We start from the raw sequence: 19,978 nt of genomic DNA, 5'->3' as shown, positions 1-19,978 counted from the left end.
CTTACGAGCTCTTTTAGGCTTTTCCGATACTGTACCTTAGAACTCATCTTGTTAACAGCTGCTCACAGGCACGTGTTTAAGCAATGCCGGCGATGACGCAGTTCCGAATCCGGGGGAGAGTGGCTGCTCGGGGCACGTGCTGATTTTTTTCGTAACAGTGAGGTTTCGTAAAGCGAACATTCAAAAAGTGGAGGACACCTGTATAGGGGCCAGAGTGGATTTAATGATGAGTAACAGATTTGGATCATAATGATATAGGGGCCAGAGTGGATTTAATGACGAGTAACAGATTGGGATATAATGATATAAGGGCCAGAGTGGATTTAATGATGAGTAACAGAGTTGGATCATAATGATATAGGGGCCAGAGTGGATTTAATGATGAGTAACAGAGTTGGATCATAATGATATAAGGGCCAGAGCGGATTTAATGATGAGTAACAGAGTTGGATCATAATGATATAGGAGCCAGAGTGGATTTAATGATGAGTAACAGAGTTGGATCATAATGATATAAGGGCCAGAGTGGATTTAATGACGAATAACAGATTGGGATATAATGATATAAGGGCCAGAGTGGATTTAATGATGAGTAACAGATTGGGATATAATGACAACAACAGGAATTCTGCAGATGCTGGAAATTCAAGCAACATTCATCAAAGTTGCTGGTGAATGCAGCAGGCCAAGCAGCATCTATAGGAAGAGGCGCAGTCGACGTTTCAGGCCGAGACCCTTCGTCAGGACTAACTGAAGGAAGAGTGAGTAAGGGATTTGAAAGCTGGAGGGGGAGATGCAAAATGATAGGAGAAGACAGGAGGGGGAGGGATAGAGCCGAGAGCTGGACAGGTGATAGGCAAAAGGGGATACAAGAGGATCATGGGACAGGAGGTTTCCGGGAAGAAAGACGAGGAGGAGGGGGTGACCAAGAGGATGGGAAAGAGGTATATTCAGAGGGACAGAGGGAGAAAAAGGAGAGTGAGAGAAAGAATGTGTGCATAAAAATGAGTAACAGATGGGGTACGAGGGGGAGGTGGGGCCTTAGCGGAAGTTAGAGAAGTCGATGTTCATGCCATCAGGTTGGAGGCTACCCAGACGGAATATAAGGTGTTGTTCCTCCAACCTGAGTGTGGCTTCATCTTTACAGTAGGGGAGGCCATGGATAGACATGTCAGAATGGGAATGGGATGTGGAATTAAAATGTGTGGCCACTGGGAGATCCTGCTTTCTCTGGTGGACACATCCTCTTGTATCCCCTTTTGCCTATCACCTGTCCAGCTCTCGGCTCTATCCCTCACCCTCCTGTCTTCTCCTATCATTTTGCATCTCCCCCTCCCCCTCCCCCTCCAGCTTTCAAATCCCTTACTCACTCTTCCTTCAGTTAGTCCTGACGAAGGGTCTCAGCCTGAAACGTCGACTGCGCCTCTTCCTATAGATGCTGCTTGGCCTGCTGTGTTCACCAGCAACTTTGATGTATGTTGCTGGGATATAATGATATAGGGGCCAGAGTGGATTTAATGACGAGTAACAGATCTGGATCATAATGATATAGGAGCCAGAGTGGATTTAATGACGAGTAACAGATTTGGATCATAATGGTATAGGGGCAGAATTAGGCCATTTGGACCATCAGGTCTACTCTGCCATTCCATCATGGCTGATTATTTTTATTCTTCTCAATTTCATTCCCCTGTCTTCTCTTCATAACATTTGATGCTCTGACTAATCAAGAACCTATCAATCTCTGCTTTAAATATACCAATGGCTTGACCTCCAGAACCTTTTTTGGCAATGAATTCCATAGATTCACCACTCTCTGGCTAAAGAAATTCCTCCTTATCTCTGTTATAAGAGACTGTGCCTCTTTTCTGAAACTGTGCCTTCTGGTCCTAGACTCCCCCACTATAGGAAACATCTTCTCCATTCTACTCTGTATAGGCCTTTCAATATTTGACAGGTTCAATTGGATCCCCCCTCATTCTTCTAAACTCCAGTGAGTACAGGCCTAGAGCTATCAAAAGCTATTCATTCATTAACCCCTTCATTCTCAGGATCATTCTTGTGAACCTCCTCTCCAATGGCAGCACATCCTTTCTAAGATAAGAGGTCTACAACTGCCATGACATGACAATCACAATCACCATGAGTGAATGAATTTAATGTTAAACTTTGTGATTGTCACCTCTGTTTCTCAAAGTGAACTATTGACTTGAAGACATTTTTGAAAGGAATAAGGAGTGACTTGATTGGAATAAACAAAGCTGATCTAAATGGTTGACCTTATCTCGAATTCTGTTTGGTGTGATATGTAGCCCATGCATCCATTAAAAGGAAGAACCTTCACTAATGGGCTACTTGGTCCTGATGAGCCTTTTCCATTTACTTAACACATCAGCAAGCTGGAGGAACTCGGGGTCAGACAGCATCTGTGGAAGGAAATGGGTAATCATTGCTTCAGGATGAGTCTCTTATCAGGACTTGTGAAGGGTCTCAACCTGAAACATTGGCTGTCCATCTCTCTTCTAGATGCTGCCTGATTCTGTTGAATTCCTCCACCTCCTTTGTGTTCACTCAGATTTCCAGCATCTGTAATCTCGTGTCTCCCAATAAAAGGGCTTACACTGTAAAAATCCAGAAACCTGTGAAACTTTAAAAAAAAGAGGAACAGAGAGTTAAAACGCAAATTCACTACTGCGAATCCTCTTCTAGTGATGCCTACACTGAAGAAGTTTAAATCTTCAGTTAGTCCTGACGAAGGGTCTTGGCCTGAAACGTCGACCGTACCTCTTCCTATAGATGCTGCCTGGCCTGCTGCATTCCACCAGCATTTTGTGTGTGTTGCTTGGACAGAGAGTTGTAAGTGCAATAATAGGCAGTATAATTTTAGAACACTTGTTAGAATGATCAGTTTTTCGGGTACACTGGGTACTAATACATGGGTTTATTAAAGACATGACAGTATAATCCATGATTAGGAGGTGTTAGACTTGGCCAGTGTATCACTTTCACATTGAGACATTGTTCTTTTTTTTTTACAAGCTTTGAGTGATGTTTTTCTAGGAATGAGTTCCATTCTGTTTCTTTGTTTTGTGGCTGCCTGTGAGAGTATGAGTCTTGAGTTGTATTCTGTTTACATACTTTGATAATAAATATACTTCGAAATTTGAAGTATAAGTACTTGCAGGAAAAGGGTGTTCAAATACAAGTTATGGAGCAACTTAATAGATTTTTAGAATAACACACTCAAAATGCTGGAGCAACTCAGCAGGTCAGGCACCATCAGTGGAAAGGAAGAAATAATTGATGTTTTGGACCGAGACTCTTCATCAGGATTATGTGTGTGTTGCTCTGGATTTCTAGCATCTGCTGAATCTCTTGTGTTAGTGGATTTTGCATAGTTTTGGAATGTGCTGATAAAGTCAAAACTAAATTTGATGTAGAACTGGGATACCAGTTTTATCCAAGTGAAAGTTAGCCCCATAAATGAATGTTGGGAAAGGACATGAGGAAAATGAAGCAGAGGTGGAGAGGCACCATGCACAAAATGCTGGAGGAACTCAGCAGGTCAGGTAGCATCTATGGAAATGAATAAATAGTTGATGTTTCAGGCCGGTGTTCTTCATCGGGGCTAAGGTGAAGAAATAGCATTTTTGAGTCTTGAACCTGGGACTTGTAGCATATTTTCCCATTTTTAACAGTTGGCAAGGTCACGCAGAAGTCCTGTAATTGCAAAATGCCAGATTGTTTTGATGCACTCTCACTGCAGACTGATGAAACCTTACTGATTTCAGTTTTATAGTTAACACTCAGGCAAGTGTTTGAATCCCTGCTTTGAGAAAAGGAAAGGAAATTGTGCAGAGTGTAGTCTGCTAGCTTTCTGTCGGCCCGATTACCAAAGTTCAAGGTAAATGTATTATCAAATATGTATATGTCACTATGTACTACCCTGTGTGGGCATTCACAGTAGAGCAAAGAAATACAATAGAATCAGTGAAAATCGACAGATGCACATGCACACACAGACACACAAAAAGACCGGCCAACAGACCATATTCAAACAATAAATGGATAATAGCTAGATGGATAAATGAATGAATAAATAAATAGCCATTAAGTACTTAATTAATTGGTAAGTGCTGAGCAGCTGAGTTGCCGACTCATTGAAAGTGAGTCTGCAGGTTGTGGAATCATTTCAGAGTTGAGTGAAGTTCAGGAGCCTGATGGTTGAAGGGCAATAACCAATCTCATTGGGAAAGCCTGAGGATACGGTTATATACCTCTTTCTCTCAAAGTGTGATTTAGAGTGGCAACAGCTTGTGGTATGACCTACTGATAAAATTCGGTCAAACCTAGTTACAGAAAGCTGCCACTATTGAGTAGACCAGTCCTTTTGTACTGAGCCAGTAATAGGCAAGGTTAGCTACAGGGCACTTGTTGTGTTGAGACCTAGAATTCCACACGAGTGTCACATGAGAAGGCCAGCCACTTGTTCATCTGGAGAACGGTGTTATAATAGATCCTCATTATGATGAAAGTCCAGACTGAGAACCAGGGACATTTGTAACTAATAGCCCTGTTTGAATCTTCCCTCTGAAGTCTTTGCTTTGAGTGCTGCACCTTAAATTGTTTTGTCAGGTCTGGGAAATCACAAGTGTCTGTAGTGGTGTAAAATGGCACATGTAATCCATTGAGATTTATTCCTGAAGTTATTATACAGACATTCCATCTCACTGATGGCTAAATCTTGATCTCAATCTGGCAGTTCTAGGTATTCAAGCTAGTTTGTCTCCTTTTGAAACGTAGAACAGTACAGCACAGTACAGGCCCTTCGGCCCATAATATTGTGCTAACCTTTTAACCTACTCTTAAGATCAATCTAACCCTTCACTCCTGCACAGCCCTCCATATTTCTATCATTCATGTGCCTATCTGAGTCTCTTAAAACTACCTAATATATCTGCCTCTACCACCATCCATCCACTTAAAAAATTTAAATAAAGATTAGCTCTATTAGTCACATCTACATCGAAACATACGGTGAAACGTCTCGTTTGCGTCAATGGCCAGCACAGATAGAGGCTGGGTTGGGGGCAGCTCACAAGTGTCATCATGCTTCCAATACCAGCATAGCATGCTTCCAACTGCTGGCCCTATAAAGCATTGCGCTAACTGATACGCTACTGTGCTGCACTTAACTCTCTGTGTAACTGACATTGCTTCCCCTATACTTTCCTCCAATCCCCTTAAAATATGTCCTATTGTATTAGCCATTTCTGCCCTGGGTTAAAGGTGCTAGCTGTCCGCTCTCTATACCTCTTATCATCTTATACACATTTCTATTCCTGAATGATGTGCAGTGCAGAATTTCTAAAGTGATGCCAATGTGTTAAGTTAGAATATCATATAGCACAGAAATTGGCCCTTTAGTCCATCACATCCACAAAGGCTGTACCCCATCCATGCTAATCCCATTTATCCGTGTTGGTTCCATAGCCCTCTATGTCTTAATTATGAGGACAGGTTGATAAGGCTATAACTCCAGATTAGTGGCATGATAGGCTCAAGAATTTATTATGTAATTGTATGGTTGAGCTCAAATTTTGTTGGTCATGATACTCTTGACCTTTTCCAATGCCTATTAACACCTTTTCTTCTAAGGTGTCTATCAGTTAAAGCACAACTGATTTTCTAAATCATTGTATTTCACATTCACAAGTGGATTTTTAAATTTATAGTGAACACCTCAGTCGGATCAATTCTTAAATTTATTTCCATGAAACAGGAGAGTGTGCTTGATAATGACAGCGCCACCACCCTAGACATCATCCTATTGAATCGCAAGTCTTTCCGGTGGATTTTTTTGTCAAAAGGAGCAGCCAGATTTCAAACGAGGCCTGTTGAATGCTCTGATTATTTGTATGAATATCCTTCTTATTCCATGTCTTCAGTGATGCCTGTGCCTGATTTTGTTTATTTGCATCAGCAAGCCAATCTTTATTCATTATTCACTCTTTTTCAATTGCATTTCTATGTGGGATTCTTGCGCCCAAAATGTGATGCTTCACACTTCGTTATATTGAATTTTATCTACCAAGTTTTGTTCTGCTCCTTAATTTGGGTTCCTTAACGACTTGGTTTCACTTCAGTGGCCCATCGCCAGTTATCAAATGTGCCTTAAATCCCACTTGATTTCAGGCTGTAATATGTTAAATCAAGGCCTTGGATGTTTTCAATTCTTTCTCAGTTTTCCACAATCTGCTTCTGTGTGGAATCTTCAAGATTTAGATTCAAATTTATTTATCACATCTGCATCAACATACAGTGAAATGCGCCTTTTGTGTTAACAACCAACACATACGAGGATGTATGGGGGCAGACCACAAGTGTTGTCACACGTTCCAGCTCCAACATAGCATGCCCACGGTGCTCAGCAGAACAATACAACACAACACAACTAGCAACAAAACAAGCCCCATTCTTCCCTCCTAGGATTTAGAAGGAATGGCAGTATATTTCCAAGTCAGAATGCTGTGTAACTTCAAACTATAAACACTTGGATGATTTTCTTTGGGTTTATTTCTACTTGCTCACTTAAAGATTAGCTTTATTTGTCACCTATGTCAAAGCATACAGTGAAACGCTTCATTTGCGTCAAATCAAATCAGTGAGGATTGTACTGGACAACCCGCAGGTATCGCCATGCACCCAGCTTGAACATAACTTGACCTCAACTCACTAACCCTAACCCATATGTCTTTGGAATGTGGGAGGAAACCGGAGCACCCGGAGGAAATCCATGCAGTCACAGGGCAAATGTATAAACTCCTTACAGACAGCAATGGGAATTGACCCCTGATCTTAGAGCTACTGTTGTAAGGTGTTTTGTTAAACCCTATGCCACCGTGCTGTGTATCTTGCATACCTTGTTGGACCTGTTCATTTCACCAACAGGCAATTTCTCTTTCCATGTAGCCCATTCACAGCAAGTATCTGTAACTTCCACTCAGCCAAGTAATGTTGAAGAGGCTTGGCCTAAAGAGAGTGAGAAATCTACACTCTTTGAAGTCAAACTCAAAGTAATATTACTATCAAAGTGCATGTCACCATACCCAACTCTAAGATTCATTTTCTTACAGGCACTTAGAAGAAAATAAAGAAATACAGAATTTATGAAAAAATATTAATAAAGACTGACAAACAACCAATGTGCAAAAGATGACAGATTATGCAAATAAAAAAAATTAGATAATACTGAGGAATTGAATCGTAGAATCCTTGAAAGTTAGTTTTTAGATGGCGGTATAATTTAGTGTTGAGGAGAGTGAAGTTATCCACACTGGTTCAGGAGTTTTTTGGTTGAAGGGTAAAACTGTTCCTGTGGGACCCAAAGCTTCTAAACCACCTGCCCAATGGCGGTAGCAGTGGAATTCACTTGCAACTCAAGCAAGAGCTGCATCCCGTGCTTCACTGAGTTGCAAAACAAGACAACATAATGTTTCTATGAATGTGAAATCTCTATAAATTACTCTTCATTATGTGGAGTTTACAACCCCAAACAGGCCATATTGCCCAGAGTTTGTGTTCGCTGTTACTTGTCTCTCAATGTTGACTTTCTCTCTCGTACTCATTTAGCTTTCTATTAACTAGAACGTAGAACGTTGCAGCACCGTGCAGGCCGTTTGGCCCATGAGGTTGTGCTGACCTTTTAACCTACTCTAAAATCAAGCTAACCCTTCTTTCTCACATAGCCCTCAGTTTTTCTATCATCCAAGTGCCTTTCTAAGATTTTCTTAAATGTCCCTAATGTATCTGCCTCTACCACTATCCCAGGTATTGTGGTCCACTCACTCACCACTCTGTTTTTAAAAAAAAGTTTATAACTCTGGCATCCTCTTCTATACTTACCCCCAATTACCTTAAAGTTATGCCTCTGGTATTAACTGGGAGAAATCTCTGGTTATCCACTTGATCTATGCCTCTTATCATCTTGACACCTCTATCAAGTTGCATCTCATCTTCCTTCACTCCCAAGAGAAAAGCCCTAGCTTGTTCAACCTACCTTCATAAGACATGCCCTCTAAATCCAGACAGCATCTTGGTAAATCTTTGCACCCTCTGTAATGGGGATTTACTAGGAACCTATGCAATTAACCTCTGGGTAGCCTCCAACCTGATGGCATGAACGTTGATTCTCCAACTTCCGGTAATTTTTCCCCTACCCTCTCTTCCCTCTTCAATTCCCCACTTCTTACCTCTTCTCTTTTCCTCACCTGCTTATCACCTCCCCAGGTGCACCTCCTTCCCTTTCTCCCATGGTCCACTCTTCTCTCCTATCAGATTCCTCTTTCTCCAGACTTTTACCTTTTCCACCTTCCAGCTTTTTACTTCATCCCTCCTCTGCCACTCATCTGCTTTCATTTCTCACCTTCTAGCACGTCTTTCTTTCTTTCTCCCTCCTCTTCCCACACCCCCCACCTCCTTAGTCTGGTTTTTCCCCGCCTTCCTTTCCAGTCCTAACAAAACATCAACTGTTTATTAATTTCCATAGATGCTGCCTCTCCTGTTGAGTTCCTGCAGCATTTTGTGTGTGTTGATTGATAAAAGGAAATTGGATTGATTTATCTTTCATATATGGTCCCTTGCTTTGGTTTCCTCACAAGAACAACAGAGTAGTTGTGCTGGTAAAGGTGCTGCCACATCACTCCAGTGACTGGGTTGAATCCCAACTGATAGTGCTGTCTGTGTGGAGATTTCATCCCTGTGTTCTGGCTTCAACCTTTTCACACTGACTTGTGAGTAGTAGGTTAAATGGCCACTGTGATCCATCCTACTGTGTAGGTGGGTGGTAGCATTTGATGTGAGCTCATGGGTTTAGTGTTGGTGGGTACTTGTTGTTCAGCACGGATTCACTGGGCTGAAGGGCATATTTTCACACTGTGACATACAGCGTGATCTAATGATTAAGTGTCCCCTTCCGTTGATTGCACAGTTCTGTATTGGAGTCTTTATTCTCAAATGCAAATGTGCCTGCTCCTTTAGAAATTTCAGTTATGTTAATAATTGGACCAGTACTGTGATTAAGCCACAGATCATGTGGAAGCGATCAGAATTCTGCCATCCACCGGCATCCAATAAAGTGGGCCTCTTTTGAAGTTGGTGTTAATTACCAAGTGGCATCAAGCAGACCATTGCTCAGCAAGTCTGATTGCTGCTGACCGTGGGACCTATTGTCAGTCATATACTTGGATGGTGCACTGAAGATCACTTTCACACATACCAAAGTTCCTGCTGGCACTGAATAACTTAAGCTGCAGGACCAGTATTGAGCTGAAGGGGAGGTTACTGTGTTTTCGAAAACAGTTGTGCAGTTCAGAATCAGCAGTCTTTGTTAACTTTTAAATACCACAGGCTTGCGTCTGAGACAGACATTTCCGATTCGGTTTTGAGTTAATGTTTAAATAACTCTGTGGGCCTTTGTAGGCAGCCTGCCTTAACTTTCGTGATTTACTGTTAGTTCCTCTGTTCAATATTTTTTCAGTTATTTATCTTGGGCCCCAATCTGCTTTCTGCCCTTCTCCTCTCCTCTCTCCTCTCTCCTCTCCTCTCCTGTCCCTCAGCCTCCCACCACTCCCTCGTTTCTCCCCTCCCACCCATCATCCTTCCCTTGAAACCGTGTTATCACCCCTCCCTCATCCTCTCTTCATCACCCCTCGCCATCACCCCTCCCTCAATCCCCCGCCATCACCCCTCCCTCGATCCCCCGCCATCACCCCCCCTCGATCCCCCGCCATCACCCCTCCCTCGATCCCCCGCCATCACCCCTCCCTCGATCCCCCGCCATCACCCCTCCCTCGATCCCCCGCCATCACCCCTCCCTCGATCCCCCGCCATCACCCCTCCCTCGATTCCCTGCCATCACCCCTCCCTCAATATTACACCTCCCTCATTCCCTTACCCTTTAACATTCCTCTTTCTCTCCTTTTTTTTGTATCCTTCCTATCTCCCTCTGTCCCCCACTCTCCCTATTTCTCAGTGAATGCTTACATCTTTCCCGATTCAGTTTATTATGGTTTAGGTACGAAACACTTTCAATTCAATTCTTATTCAACAATGCCCAAGTTTATCTGCGTGATCCTAATTTCAGCTAAGAGTCTGGCCCAAGAGCACACGGACAGTTGAAAGCAGTCGTTTTCCTGGTGTTGAGCATTCTGTGGTCACTGTTTTCATCTCTACACCCATTGAAATTGTGCACTGGTGGTACAAAGGGCTAAGTGTCATCGTGTCTCCTTCTCCAGTGTATATATGCCAATTTCATAATGACACGTTAAACAAAGCCATCTTTGACATTGGTTAACTTTAATTTTCTTCAAAAAATATTTTCTTACTGCATATTGATTGGAATTTTTCCTTTTTTGTCTGTTTTGTTTTGTTCTCCAGTCTGACCAGGTGCAGGTCATCCCCAGTCCCGGTGTATGTATTATTTCATTTTCTGTTCTGACCATCTTGCATGCTTTCAAACTGCTTGTAGGCAGCCCATGGGGTATCTGACTCCTGGTAACCCGGTGCAGAGCTGTATGTATCCTAATTCATTTAACCGTCGCATGATCCTAAACAAACTGAGCTTCCATTGGACTGACAGCATTCAGAGATGTACCAAGATGATATTAAATGTATAGTTTGTTTCGTCTATGTTAGCTTCATGCTTCCTTTCTTAGGACTAGAAGTTTTTCCCCATCTTATGTTATTTACAGGAGCAAAGGTGGGGGCGTTGCTATGTATATATCTATTACAGTGCCAGCTGCTTGGCCAGTCGTGTGCTGTCACAGTGCCCACTGTTTGACCAGTTGTGTGCTGTCACAGTGCCCACTGTTTGACCAGTCATGTGCGGTTGCAGTGCCTACCGCTTGACCAGTCGTGTGTTGTTGCAGTGCCCGTCGCTTGGCCAGTTGTGTGCTGTTGCAGTGCCCATCGCTTGGCCAGTCGTGTGCTGTCACAGTGCCCACTGTTTGACCAGTTGTGTGCTGTCACAGTGCCCACCGCTTGGCCAGTTGTGTGTTGCCGTGCCCACTGCTTGGCCAGTCATGTGCTGTCGCAAGGCCCACCGCTTGGCCAGTTGTGTGCTGTCACAGTGCCCACCGCTTGGCCAGTCGTGTGCTGTCGCAGTGCCCATCGCTTGGCCAGTCGTGTGCGGGTGCAGTGCTCACCGCTTGACCAGTCGTGTGCTGTCGCAGTGCCCACCACTTGGCCAGTCGTGTGCTGTCGCACTGCCCACTGCTTGGCTAATCTCACACCGTTGTGGTGCCCGCCACTTTGCTAGTCGTCTGCTGCTGGGGTGCTGGCCATTTGGCCAATTGCACACCTTGCCAGTCACACACTACTGCAGTGTCTGCCAATTAACCAATCAAGCCAGCCAAAAGCAAAAGAATCAGATTCATGTTTGACTTGAAGCCACATAAATGCCCTCACCCTTGCTCTCTTCCTGCATCTGCTTCCTTTTATCTGCTCCTTAGTTTTGCAGTTATCTATTTTAAGAAAGTGCTTTTATCCAAAATGATTTACACTAACCACACTGGGATGTTAATTTGGTTAATAGCATGGCATAACTTGGTTATTCGGGGTGTTGTTCCCATGGAAATTAACTAGAATATGACTAGAATAAAGTCAGCTTTCCCAGACTTCATTTGGAAGATCTTCAGTGCATTTGGGTGGTGGTGGGGGTGTGTTCAGGATTTGGGATTGGGCAGAGATGTGTTTTTTTCAAAAATCACCCATTTTGGACATGGTATCCTGTAGTTGTGAAAGCCATCGAGAGTTAAGCTGTAGCTGTCTGATTCAATGAATTAATTTCTAGTTTTTATTACACTGATGTTCATCCTGTGTACATTAGGAGCAATGTACGGTAAGACTGTTTTTCTTATCAAAAGTCATTCTGCTGAAGTCACTGCTCTTAACTGCAGAAACCCAGACCAGAGGCTAATTCGTTCAAGGAGCTGAAACCAATCTAAGCTGACACCTTGGGATTTCAGTTCCTCATAAGGTGGCTTCAGTTTGTCAGCTTGGTGCTCTTACTTAAAGACTTGACCCAATAATTATCTTCAGATGGGAATTCCAGGGTGCATAGGCATAATTGCTAAAATAAATGTAATTAAAGATGAAGATGCTAAATTATTTGAAAGCTCTTCATTGTACAAATTTTAATTTGAAACATCCAGTTCCTCTGATAAAGGGCTGAGAGTCAAGTTGATTGTTTATTGTATACACAGGTGCAATGAAAAGCATGCTTGAAACTACAGGAGCACAATTCTATTTGTTGTTTACAGAATGCTCTAAGTTTATCCTTTTCCACATTTGAGCAGATTTTTCAAGCTTGGGGATGGATATAATTTTCTTTGAGGCCTTTCACTATAGCTGCACGCATAGTCATCTGCATCAGTGTAGAGTGAAATGCACTGTTTGCATTAGGAACCTACCTACACATGCGAGGATGTGCTGGAGCAGTCCACAACTGTCGCCACACATTCCGGCACCAACATAGCAGGCCCACAGTGCTGGGCAGAACAACACAAAATGTGATGGGCAACAAAGCAACAGCAGCAAAACATGTCCCGTTCCTCCCTGCAGGGCTAAAGAGGGTTATTTATGCTTCATTTTTCATATGGAAACTGAAAGGCAGTTCCAGCCCGTATGTAATGAAATTCCATCTTGATTCAAGATGTAAAGGCCGTAGAAGTCATATTTCAATAATGGGTAAAAATACTGCTAAAATGAACAAACAGTAAAAAAATATATTCTTAAGTAAAATTATTTCTGATTATGTGATTGGTGCTGACAGTTGAGTAAAGCCAGTATTGTGTGTATTCATGTATAATACAGTGGAATTTAGGCCCATTGCTAAGATGTTATGTCTTCAAGTTAAGCTTAATAAAACAATTAGCACTGGAGTTAGCCCTCTAATAATTGACATCTTCTGAGCCAATGCCTGCTTGATACTGCTGCAAGTTCACTCAGTTGCTCAGCGATGAAGTCTTATTGTGGACTGTGTATGCTGGGCCTATTGCTATGTGGCTCATTGTCTTGGTTTGGAGTTGTGGAGGAGAGGTATGGCAAATTAATAGGAGGGAAATTAACATGGTATTGGTCCTGAGACCAGACCATCTTCAGTGATCATATTAATGAACCAGTAAGAAAGGTCTGGACTAATTAACTTGAGGTATCAGTTTAGGTCCCACCATTGGAACTAGGGAATTCAGGATTTCACTCTGTCTCAACTTGTCCGCGCCAACCATTTAAGTTAGTCCCGTTTGCTTGCATTTGGCCCGTCTCCTAAACCTTTCATGTCCATGTACTTTTGAACCAAGTATCTTTTAAATGTTGTTATTGTACCTGCCTCAACTGCTTCCTCTGGCAGCTCGTTCCGTCCTGTGTGAACAAGTTGCCCCTCAGGTCCCTTTCTAAATCCTTCCCCTCTCACCTTGAACTTAGAAATTGCAGTGGTACAAGCAGCTGGCTCACCACAACAAAGAGTTTAAAAGAAGTGAATTGAAGTTGTCTTTGTGTTGTCACCAGATGACGACATAGAATAAATAGAAAATAGTACAGCCCACAATGGTTCTGCCAAACACAATGCCAAATTAAACTAAATTCCTTCTGCCATTCCCTGCACATTTATGTATCTATCTAATAGCCTCTTAAACATAGAAACACAGAAACATAGAAAATAGGTGCAGGAGTAGGCCAATCGGCCCTCCGAGCCTGCACCGTATTGAGTATGATCATGGTTGATCATCCAACTCAGAACCCTGTACCTGCCTTCTCTCCATACCCCCTGATCCCTTTAGCCATATCTAACTCCCTCTTAAGTATAGCCAGTGAACTGGCCTCAACTGTTTCCTGTGGCAGAGCTGTAGTATCTGCTTTCAGTCTTATTCTTGTCAACATATACCAGGCACTGTCCACTCTTTCTAAAAAAAAATACAATTTGCTCAACACTTGGCCTTTAAATTTTCCCCCTCTCACCTTAAATGCATATCCTCTTTATTTGACATTTCTATCCTGAGAAAAAGACTCCAGCTATCTACCCTGTCTATGTCTCCCATAATTTGACAAACTTCTGTCTGGTCTCCCCTCAGTCTCAGCAGCTCCAGAGAAAGCAATCCATGTTTGTCCAACCTCCCCTCTTTTCTCATACCATCTAATTCAGACAGCATCCTGGTGAACCTCTTCTGCACTCTTTCCAAAGCCTCCACATCCTTCCTGTAATGGAGTGACCAGATCTGTACAGAAAGGAATGCAGTTTGTGACTGAAAAGCCTTGGTTCAACACATTGTCACTTGAGCACTCACGTTAGGCATAATGTTCCAAATAACAAATGCGCTTCATGAATTTGGAAGTGCTTTTTGTCAGCACAAGAGAATATTGTCAGACTTTCTTTAACATTATCTGGTTTGAAATTGAAGAATGTTTAAATATTTCTTACCAGAAGTTGAAGTTGGATCCTGTGTCAGAGTGTTGGCATGCAGTGAACCATGTGTGGGTAACAGAGCAATGACTCAAGACCAACAACATGAAGCCCTATAATTTCCTAGGCACAGCCCCCTTGTAGTTACTTTCATAGAACATACAGCATTGAAACAAGACCTTCGTCCCACAATGTTGTGTCAAACCATTTAAATTAGTAATCGCATGGCTAACTAATCTCTTCTGCCTACACAATGTCCACATCCTTTCATTTTCCTTACATTCTTGTGTCCATCTAAATGTCTCATATTTCTGCCTCTACCACCAGCCCATGCAGAGCATTCCAGGAACCCATCACTCTTTGTGTTTTAAAAAAAAAATAATTGCCCCTTGCATCTCCTTTGAAATGCCCTGTCACCTTAAATACATGCCCTCTTTTATTAGACATTTCAAACCTTGGAAAAAGATATTGTCTGTCTATTCTCTACACCTCTCATAATCTTAAAAACCTCTATCAGATCTCCCCTCAGCCTCTACCACTCCAGAGAAAACATCTCAAGAAGTTCCCCCTTAAATATTTCACCTTTCACCCTTAGCTTGTGATCTCTAGTTCTAGTCTTGCCCAACCTGAACACCTTAACACCATAGGAGCAGAATTATACCATTCAACCCAAGAAAGCTTGCAATTATTTGCCATATCTATATTCCCCTCATAATTTTGTATAATTCTATAAGATCACCCCTCATTCTCCTGCACTCCAGGGAATACAGCCTAATTAGGGAGCAGGGAGGAAAATGAGAGTTAACTCAAATCCAAGAGCTTCTATGCTCAGGAGGCGACAGTCAACCTGTTGTGGTCTGGGGAGAGTGGAAAGGGTAGGTAGCAGCAGGACCTCGACCAGAGAATGAGACCTGAACACAAGAGGAAAAGTGTACAAAAAATGCCACCGTAACTCTGTAATAATGTATTCTCGTTAAAAGTTCCCAGGAGGGAGTCTTGAATTATTGATATGATGAGAATTTTTACCTGAAATTTGGCCACGGCCTTTGGAGACTGAACTATCATTGAAGAGGCTGTGCATATTGGTGAAAGAAATGATTATTTTTTAGCCTATCTGGGTCTCAGCAGTTCAGATCTTTGATTTTTGCAGCAACTAGTTGATTTTATAGTACTACAGTAATATATGTCCTGTTATCAATCCTGTTTTATTTTTTATTTGTGTTTTTGTTTGCCCTTTGTTTTTTTTTTCTCCTTTAGCCTCCAGCCAAATACCTCTTACCAGAGATGAGAGTATCTGATGTTGGAAAGAAATGTGTAGTGATCGACTTAGATGAAACCTTAGTACATAGTTCCTTTAAGGTACTGCAAGTTCTTTGTTTAAAGTTCATTGTTTATTATGTATTTTTTGATAACTTTAAAGTGTTGAACTCTCACTTTGTCAATCTCACACCTATTGCAAAGGGATGCATGATTTGGAGATGCAGGAACTTGTCATTACAGATGGCTAGTTTTATAGTTTGATAATGCTTGAGTAGTTCTGCAATTTAAAACTCCTTACTCCATAACATACAGTGTTCCAATGAGGGTCGATGATGGAGACAATGGGGAAAAGATGACGACTTGGATAGACGAAGGAGAAATGTGCAGAGTTACTGGGGGAGAAAAGCCACAGTGGGAGTAATTGGATATACCAAAAAAACCACGGTGTGAATAATTAGCTGAACCGTCTTTGTGTGTTTAAACTTTTGAAAGCAAAGGATAATTTAATAATTCCTCTCTCGATGCTCCTATTTATTTATTGATTTGTTTATTTTTATTCAGAGATACAGTGTGGAACAGGTCCTTCCACCCCAGTGAGCTGCATATCCAAGCAGCCCACCTATTTAACCCTAGCCTAGTCACAGGGCAATGTATGATGACCAATTAATCCACTAACCGTGAGAGATCGGAGCACCTGGAGAAAACCCACACATTCATGGGGAGGACGTACAAACTCCTTACAGAGAATGCTGGAATTGAACTCTGAACTCCAATGTCCCAAGATGTAATAGTGTCGTGCTAACTGCTATACTAGCATCTGCTCCTGGCCATGGGCTATCTGGATTAGCAATAAATTCATTACCCATGTACAAATCCACAGCCCCCTCAGTGGGATGGTATAAAAGTATTGTCTTGCTGTCTTGGCTGCAGAGTTAAAGTATAGACATAAACACAAGAGTTTAACATTTTGCATTCATCATAGATTGTAAAGGATACAAGCCGTTCCAGGATTATGTTACATCCAATTTATGGATACCCTTACCTTTGAGCAAACTCCCACTAAATTAAAAAGTCTGATGTACATAGTGCATTTCAGCTCTTGTTTGCTCTGTGTGGTTTCTTATCACTCTTTGATGTCAGAGCTCATGTGGCAGTGTGCTTACTACATTGAATGATTTTTGGCTATTTTCTAACTTGATAAAATCAATTAGTAGATGTCTGTAAAAACAGGAACCCATTTGTTAGCAGGGAGGGCCTGTATCTGAGCTTCTGCAATGCTATTATAACAGTGGAGTGTGGTTTGCTCCCGTGTTGTCCTATCTGACCAAATCAAAACTCTTACTTGGGGATTTGCATTCCTTAGTTCTAGACCCTCTTCCACCTTGACAAATAGAAAAAGACATTACCAGAGAAGGAAGAAAATAAAACCTGTCCTGCACATAAACAAGGGATTTCATTCATTATCAGATGTTCACCCCTACCATGGAACAGCTTGTGCAAACTCAGTTGATAGTCTGCCAGTGTCTGAAGAAACCTGAATGAAAACCCACAAGTTTGCCAACGCACTTACTGTATTGAAAGGGTTAATGTATGAGCAATATTTGATGGCACTGGGCTTGTACTCACTGGAGTTTAGAAGAATGGGGTGTGGGGGGAATCTCACTGAAACCTTTCGAATATTGAAAGGCTGAGATAGAGAATGCTTTTTATGGTGGGGCTGACTAGGACCAGAGGGTACAGCCTCAGAATAGAGGGTCATTCATTTAGAGCAGAGATGAGGAGGAATTTAGCCAGAGGGTGGTGAATCTGTGGAATTCATTGCCACAGACGGTTGTAAAGACCAAGTCATTAGGTATATTTAAAACAGTGGTTGATAGGTTGTTTATTAGTAGTGGATGTGAAATGTTATGTGGAGAAGGCGGAGAATGAGGTTGAGAGGGATAATAAATCAGTCTAGATGGGCTGAATGGCCTGAACTCATTTTTAAACTTTCTGAATTGTAGTCCCAACCCTCCTTGTGATGTGGCCAAGGGAATTGTTGCTCAGGTAATTAGTCTTGCCAGTAAGTGAAGTCTCATTTGTTATGTTTCTCTTGGCTATTCAGATCAAGTGGCTGATACTTACCCTGCACTGTTACTTTTAATCTGCAACTATTTGCTTTCACCTCAGATATTCTACTTCACAGGAGGATCATTTTATTGCCAGGTTAAGAATCTTGGGGTTTACTGCATTAGCTACTAAGTAATTCTTTTGATATAGGTATTCTGTCAAAGCACAGGTCAGTGTGATCAGTTCTGTTTTTGTGTTTACTCTTGCCTTGTAGATTTACTTGTTCCCTGCCCATATCCCTTCTTCCCTGTAACAACGAGCCACTATGTCTACAGACTCATAGGTCACTTAAATGGTCTGCTATTTAAGGTGTAAAAAGAGATTTGTCTGAAAAATCTGTCTTTGTATCATCAGATTGTTTAACCTTCTACTGCTGTACCTCACCAGGCCTCTTTGGTGAAGTGTGCCTAATGGGAGGTACTGATGCCAGATGTAGTATCTGTGCAATTAGATGGGCTCAGCATGGGCAAGTTTCATAGAACAGTACAAGCCATTCAGCCCACAATGTTTTGTTGACCTTTAATCAATCTAACCCTTCCCTCCTACATAGCCCTCCATTTTTCTATCATCTATGTGCTTATTTACGAGTTTCTTAAACAGCTTTAATATACCTGCCTCTACCACTGCCCTTGGTAGGGCTTTCCACACATCCACCACTCTGTGTTTTGGAAAATCTTACCTCTAACGTTTCCACCCCCCTCATCATTTTCTTCAATCACCTTAATATTATGCCTCCTCATATTAGCCGTTTCCACCATGGAAAAAGAACTTCTTATTCTCTTCAAGGTCATTTCCCAAAATCAGAATAACAGGATTAGGGTTAGCAGAGTTGATAAAAGATTGGTTAGTGGACTTAGCAGCCAGGTAGAAGGTACCATACACAAATTTGTGCCTCGGCTCAGCTTTTGTAGTTAATAAAAGCTACCCAAATTTACTGTCATGCACAGGTAAACTAAGCAGGTATGTAAACTCGGAGGAATAAGGTGAAGTAAGCAAGCAAAAACTTGGCTGATGGACATCACTGGACTGTTACTTCAGTAAGAGAAATAGAAGGCAAAATGTTCTCAGTGATGGCCTGGGATATGTCAGTATTCAGAGTGACCTGGGTGTCCTTGAACGTAGATCACAAAAGCTTGAAGGAGTTAAGAGACCAAGCAGAATGTAATTGTTTTTTTTACAATGGAATTAACAATATAAGAGTAAAGATTTACTCTAATTACATAGGGTTGGAATATATTAGAGCCTTTAGACCTAGGAACAGATTAGGCTGTTCAGTTCATCAAGTACTCCACCATTCCATCGTGGCTGGTCTATTATCCCTCTCAACCCCATTCTCCTGCCTTATTGCTGTAACTTTTGGCCCCCTATCTAATCAAGAACCTCTCAACCTCTGCTTTAACTATACCCAATGACTTGGCCTTCACAGCTGTCTTTGGTAATGAATTCCACACAATTAGTTCTGATCCTTATCATAGTGGCCTTCTGAAGTACATCAGTGCTACATTATTTTCCTGAACCACTCCATATAGCAGCAAGTTCCACATAATTATCACATTCTTGAATAAACTTTGAGTCTTGATTTTGTTTTAAATATTCATGGAATAATCTCTTAACCCACACAGTTTATAGGCATTGCTGGACCTACAGTGAGAACGTTGACACGAGGGAATCTGCAGATGCTGGAAATTCAAGCAACATACACAAAAAATGCTGGTGGAACGCAGCAGGCCAGGCAGCATCTATAGCAAGAGATATAGCCGACGTTTTGGGCCGAGACCCTTCGTCAGGACCAACTGAAAGAAGAGATAGTAAGAGATTTGAAAGTGGGAGGAGGAGGGGGAAATCCGAAATGATAGGAGAAGACAGGTGGGGAGGGATGGATCTAAGAGCTGGAGAAGGGAGAGGATAATGGGACGGGAAGCCTGGGGAAAAAGAGAAGGGGGGAGGGGAGCCCAGAGGGTGGAGAGCAGGCAAGGAGTTATAGTGAGAGGGACAGAGGGAGAAAAAAGAGAGAGGGAGAAAAAAAAGGGGGTAAAATTAAAAATAAATAAAATAAATAAGGAATGGGGTGTGAAGGGGAGGGGGGGCATTAATGAAAGTTAGAGAAGTCAATGTTCATGCCATCAGGTTGGAGGCTACCCAGATGGAATA

The 19,978-nt window shown here is 42.1% G+C and overlaps 1 protein-coding gene across 3 annotated transcripts in view; it reads left to right on the top strand.

Annotated features, from left to right (window-relative positions):
* The window catches only part of ctdspla (CTD (carboxy-terminal domain, RNA polymerase II, polypeptide A) small phosphatase-like a), a 266,232-nt gene that overhangs the window by 193,235 nt on the left and 53,019 nt on the right, over window positions 1–19,978 (top strand). Inside the window, exons 3-4 of one of the 3 annotated variants that reach the window (XM_063044580.1) lie at window positions 10,438–10,470; window positions 15,716–15,817. The exons of 1 other annotated variant lie outside the window; for it this stretch is intronic. In XM_063044580.1, the coding sequence (XP_062900650.1) occupies window positions 10,438–10,470; window positions 15,716–15,817 (135 nt within the window). The remainder of the gene's footprint in view (window positions 1–10,437; window positions 10,471–15,715; window positions 15,818–19,978) is intronic. One more of the 3 variants, XM_063044581.1, reaches the window with a different exon arrangement.

Source organism: Mobula hypostoma, chromosome 3, assembly GCF_963921235.1.
Source record: "Mobula hypostoma chromosome 3, sMobHyp1.1, whole genome shotgun sequence".
In the NCBI taxonomy this organism is placed as follows: domain Eukaryota; kingdom Metazoa; phylum Chordata; class Chondrichthyes; order Myliobatiformes; family Myliobatidae; genus Mobula; species Mobula hypostoma.
Note: the sequence above shows the minus strand (reverse complement) of the source record. Positions and strands in the feature narration are given on the sequence as shown.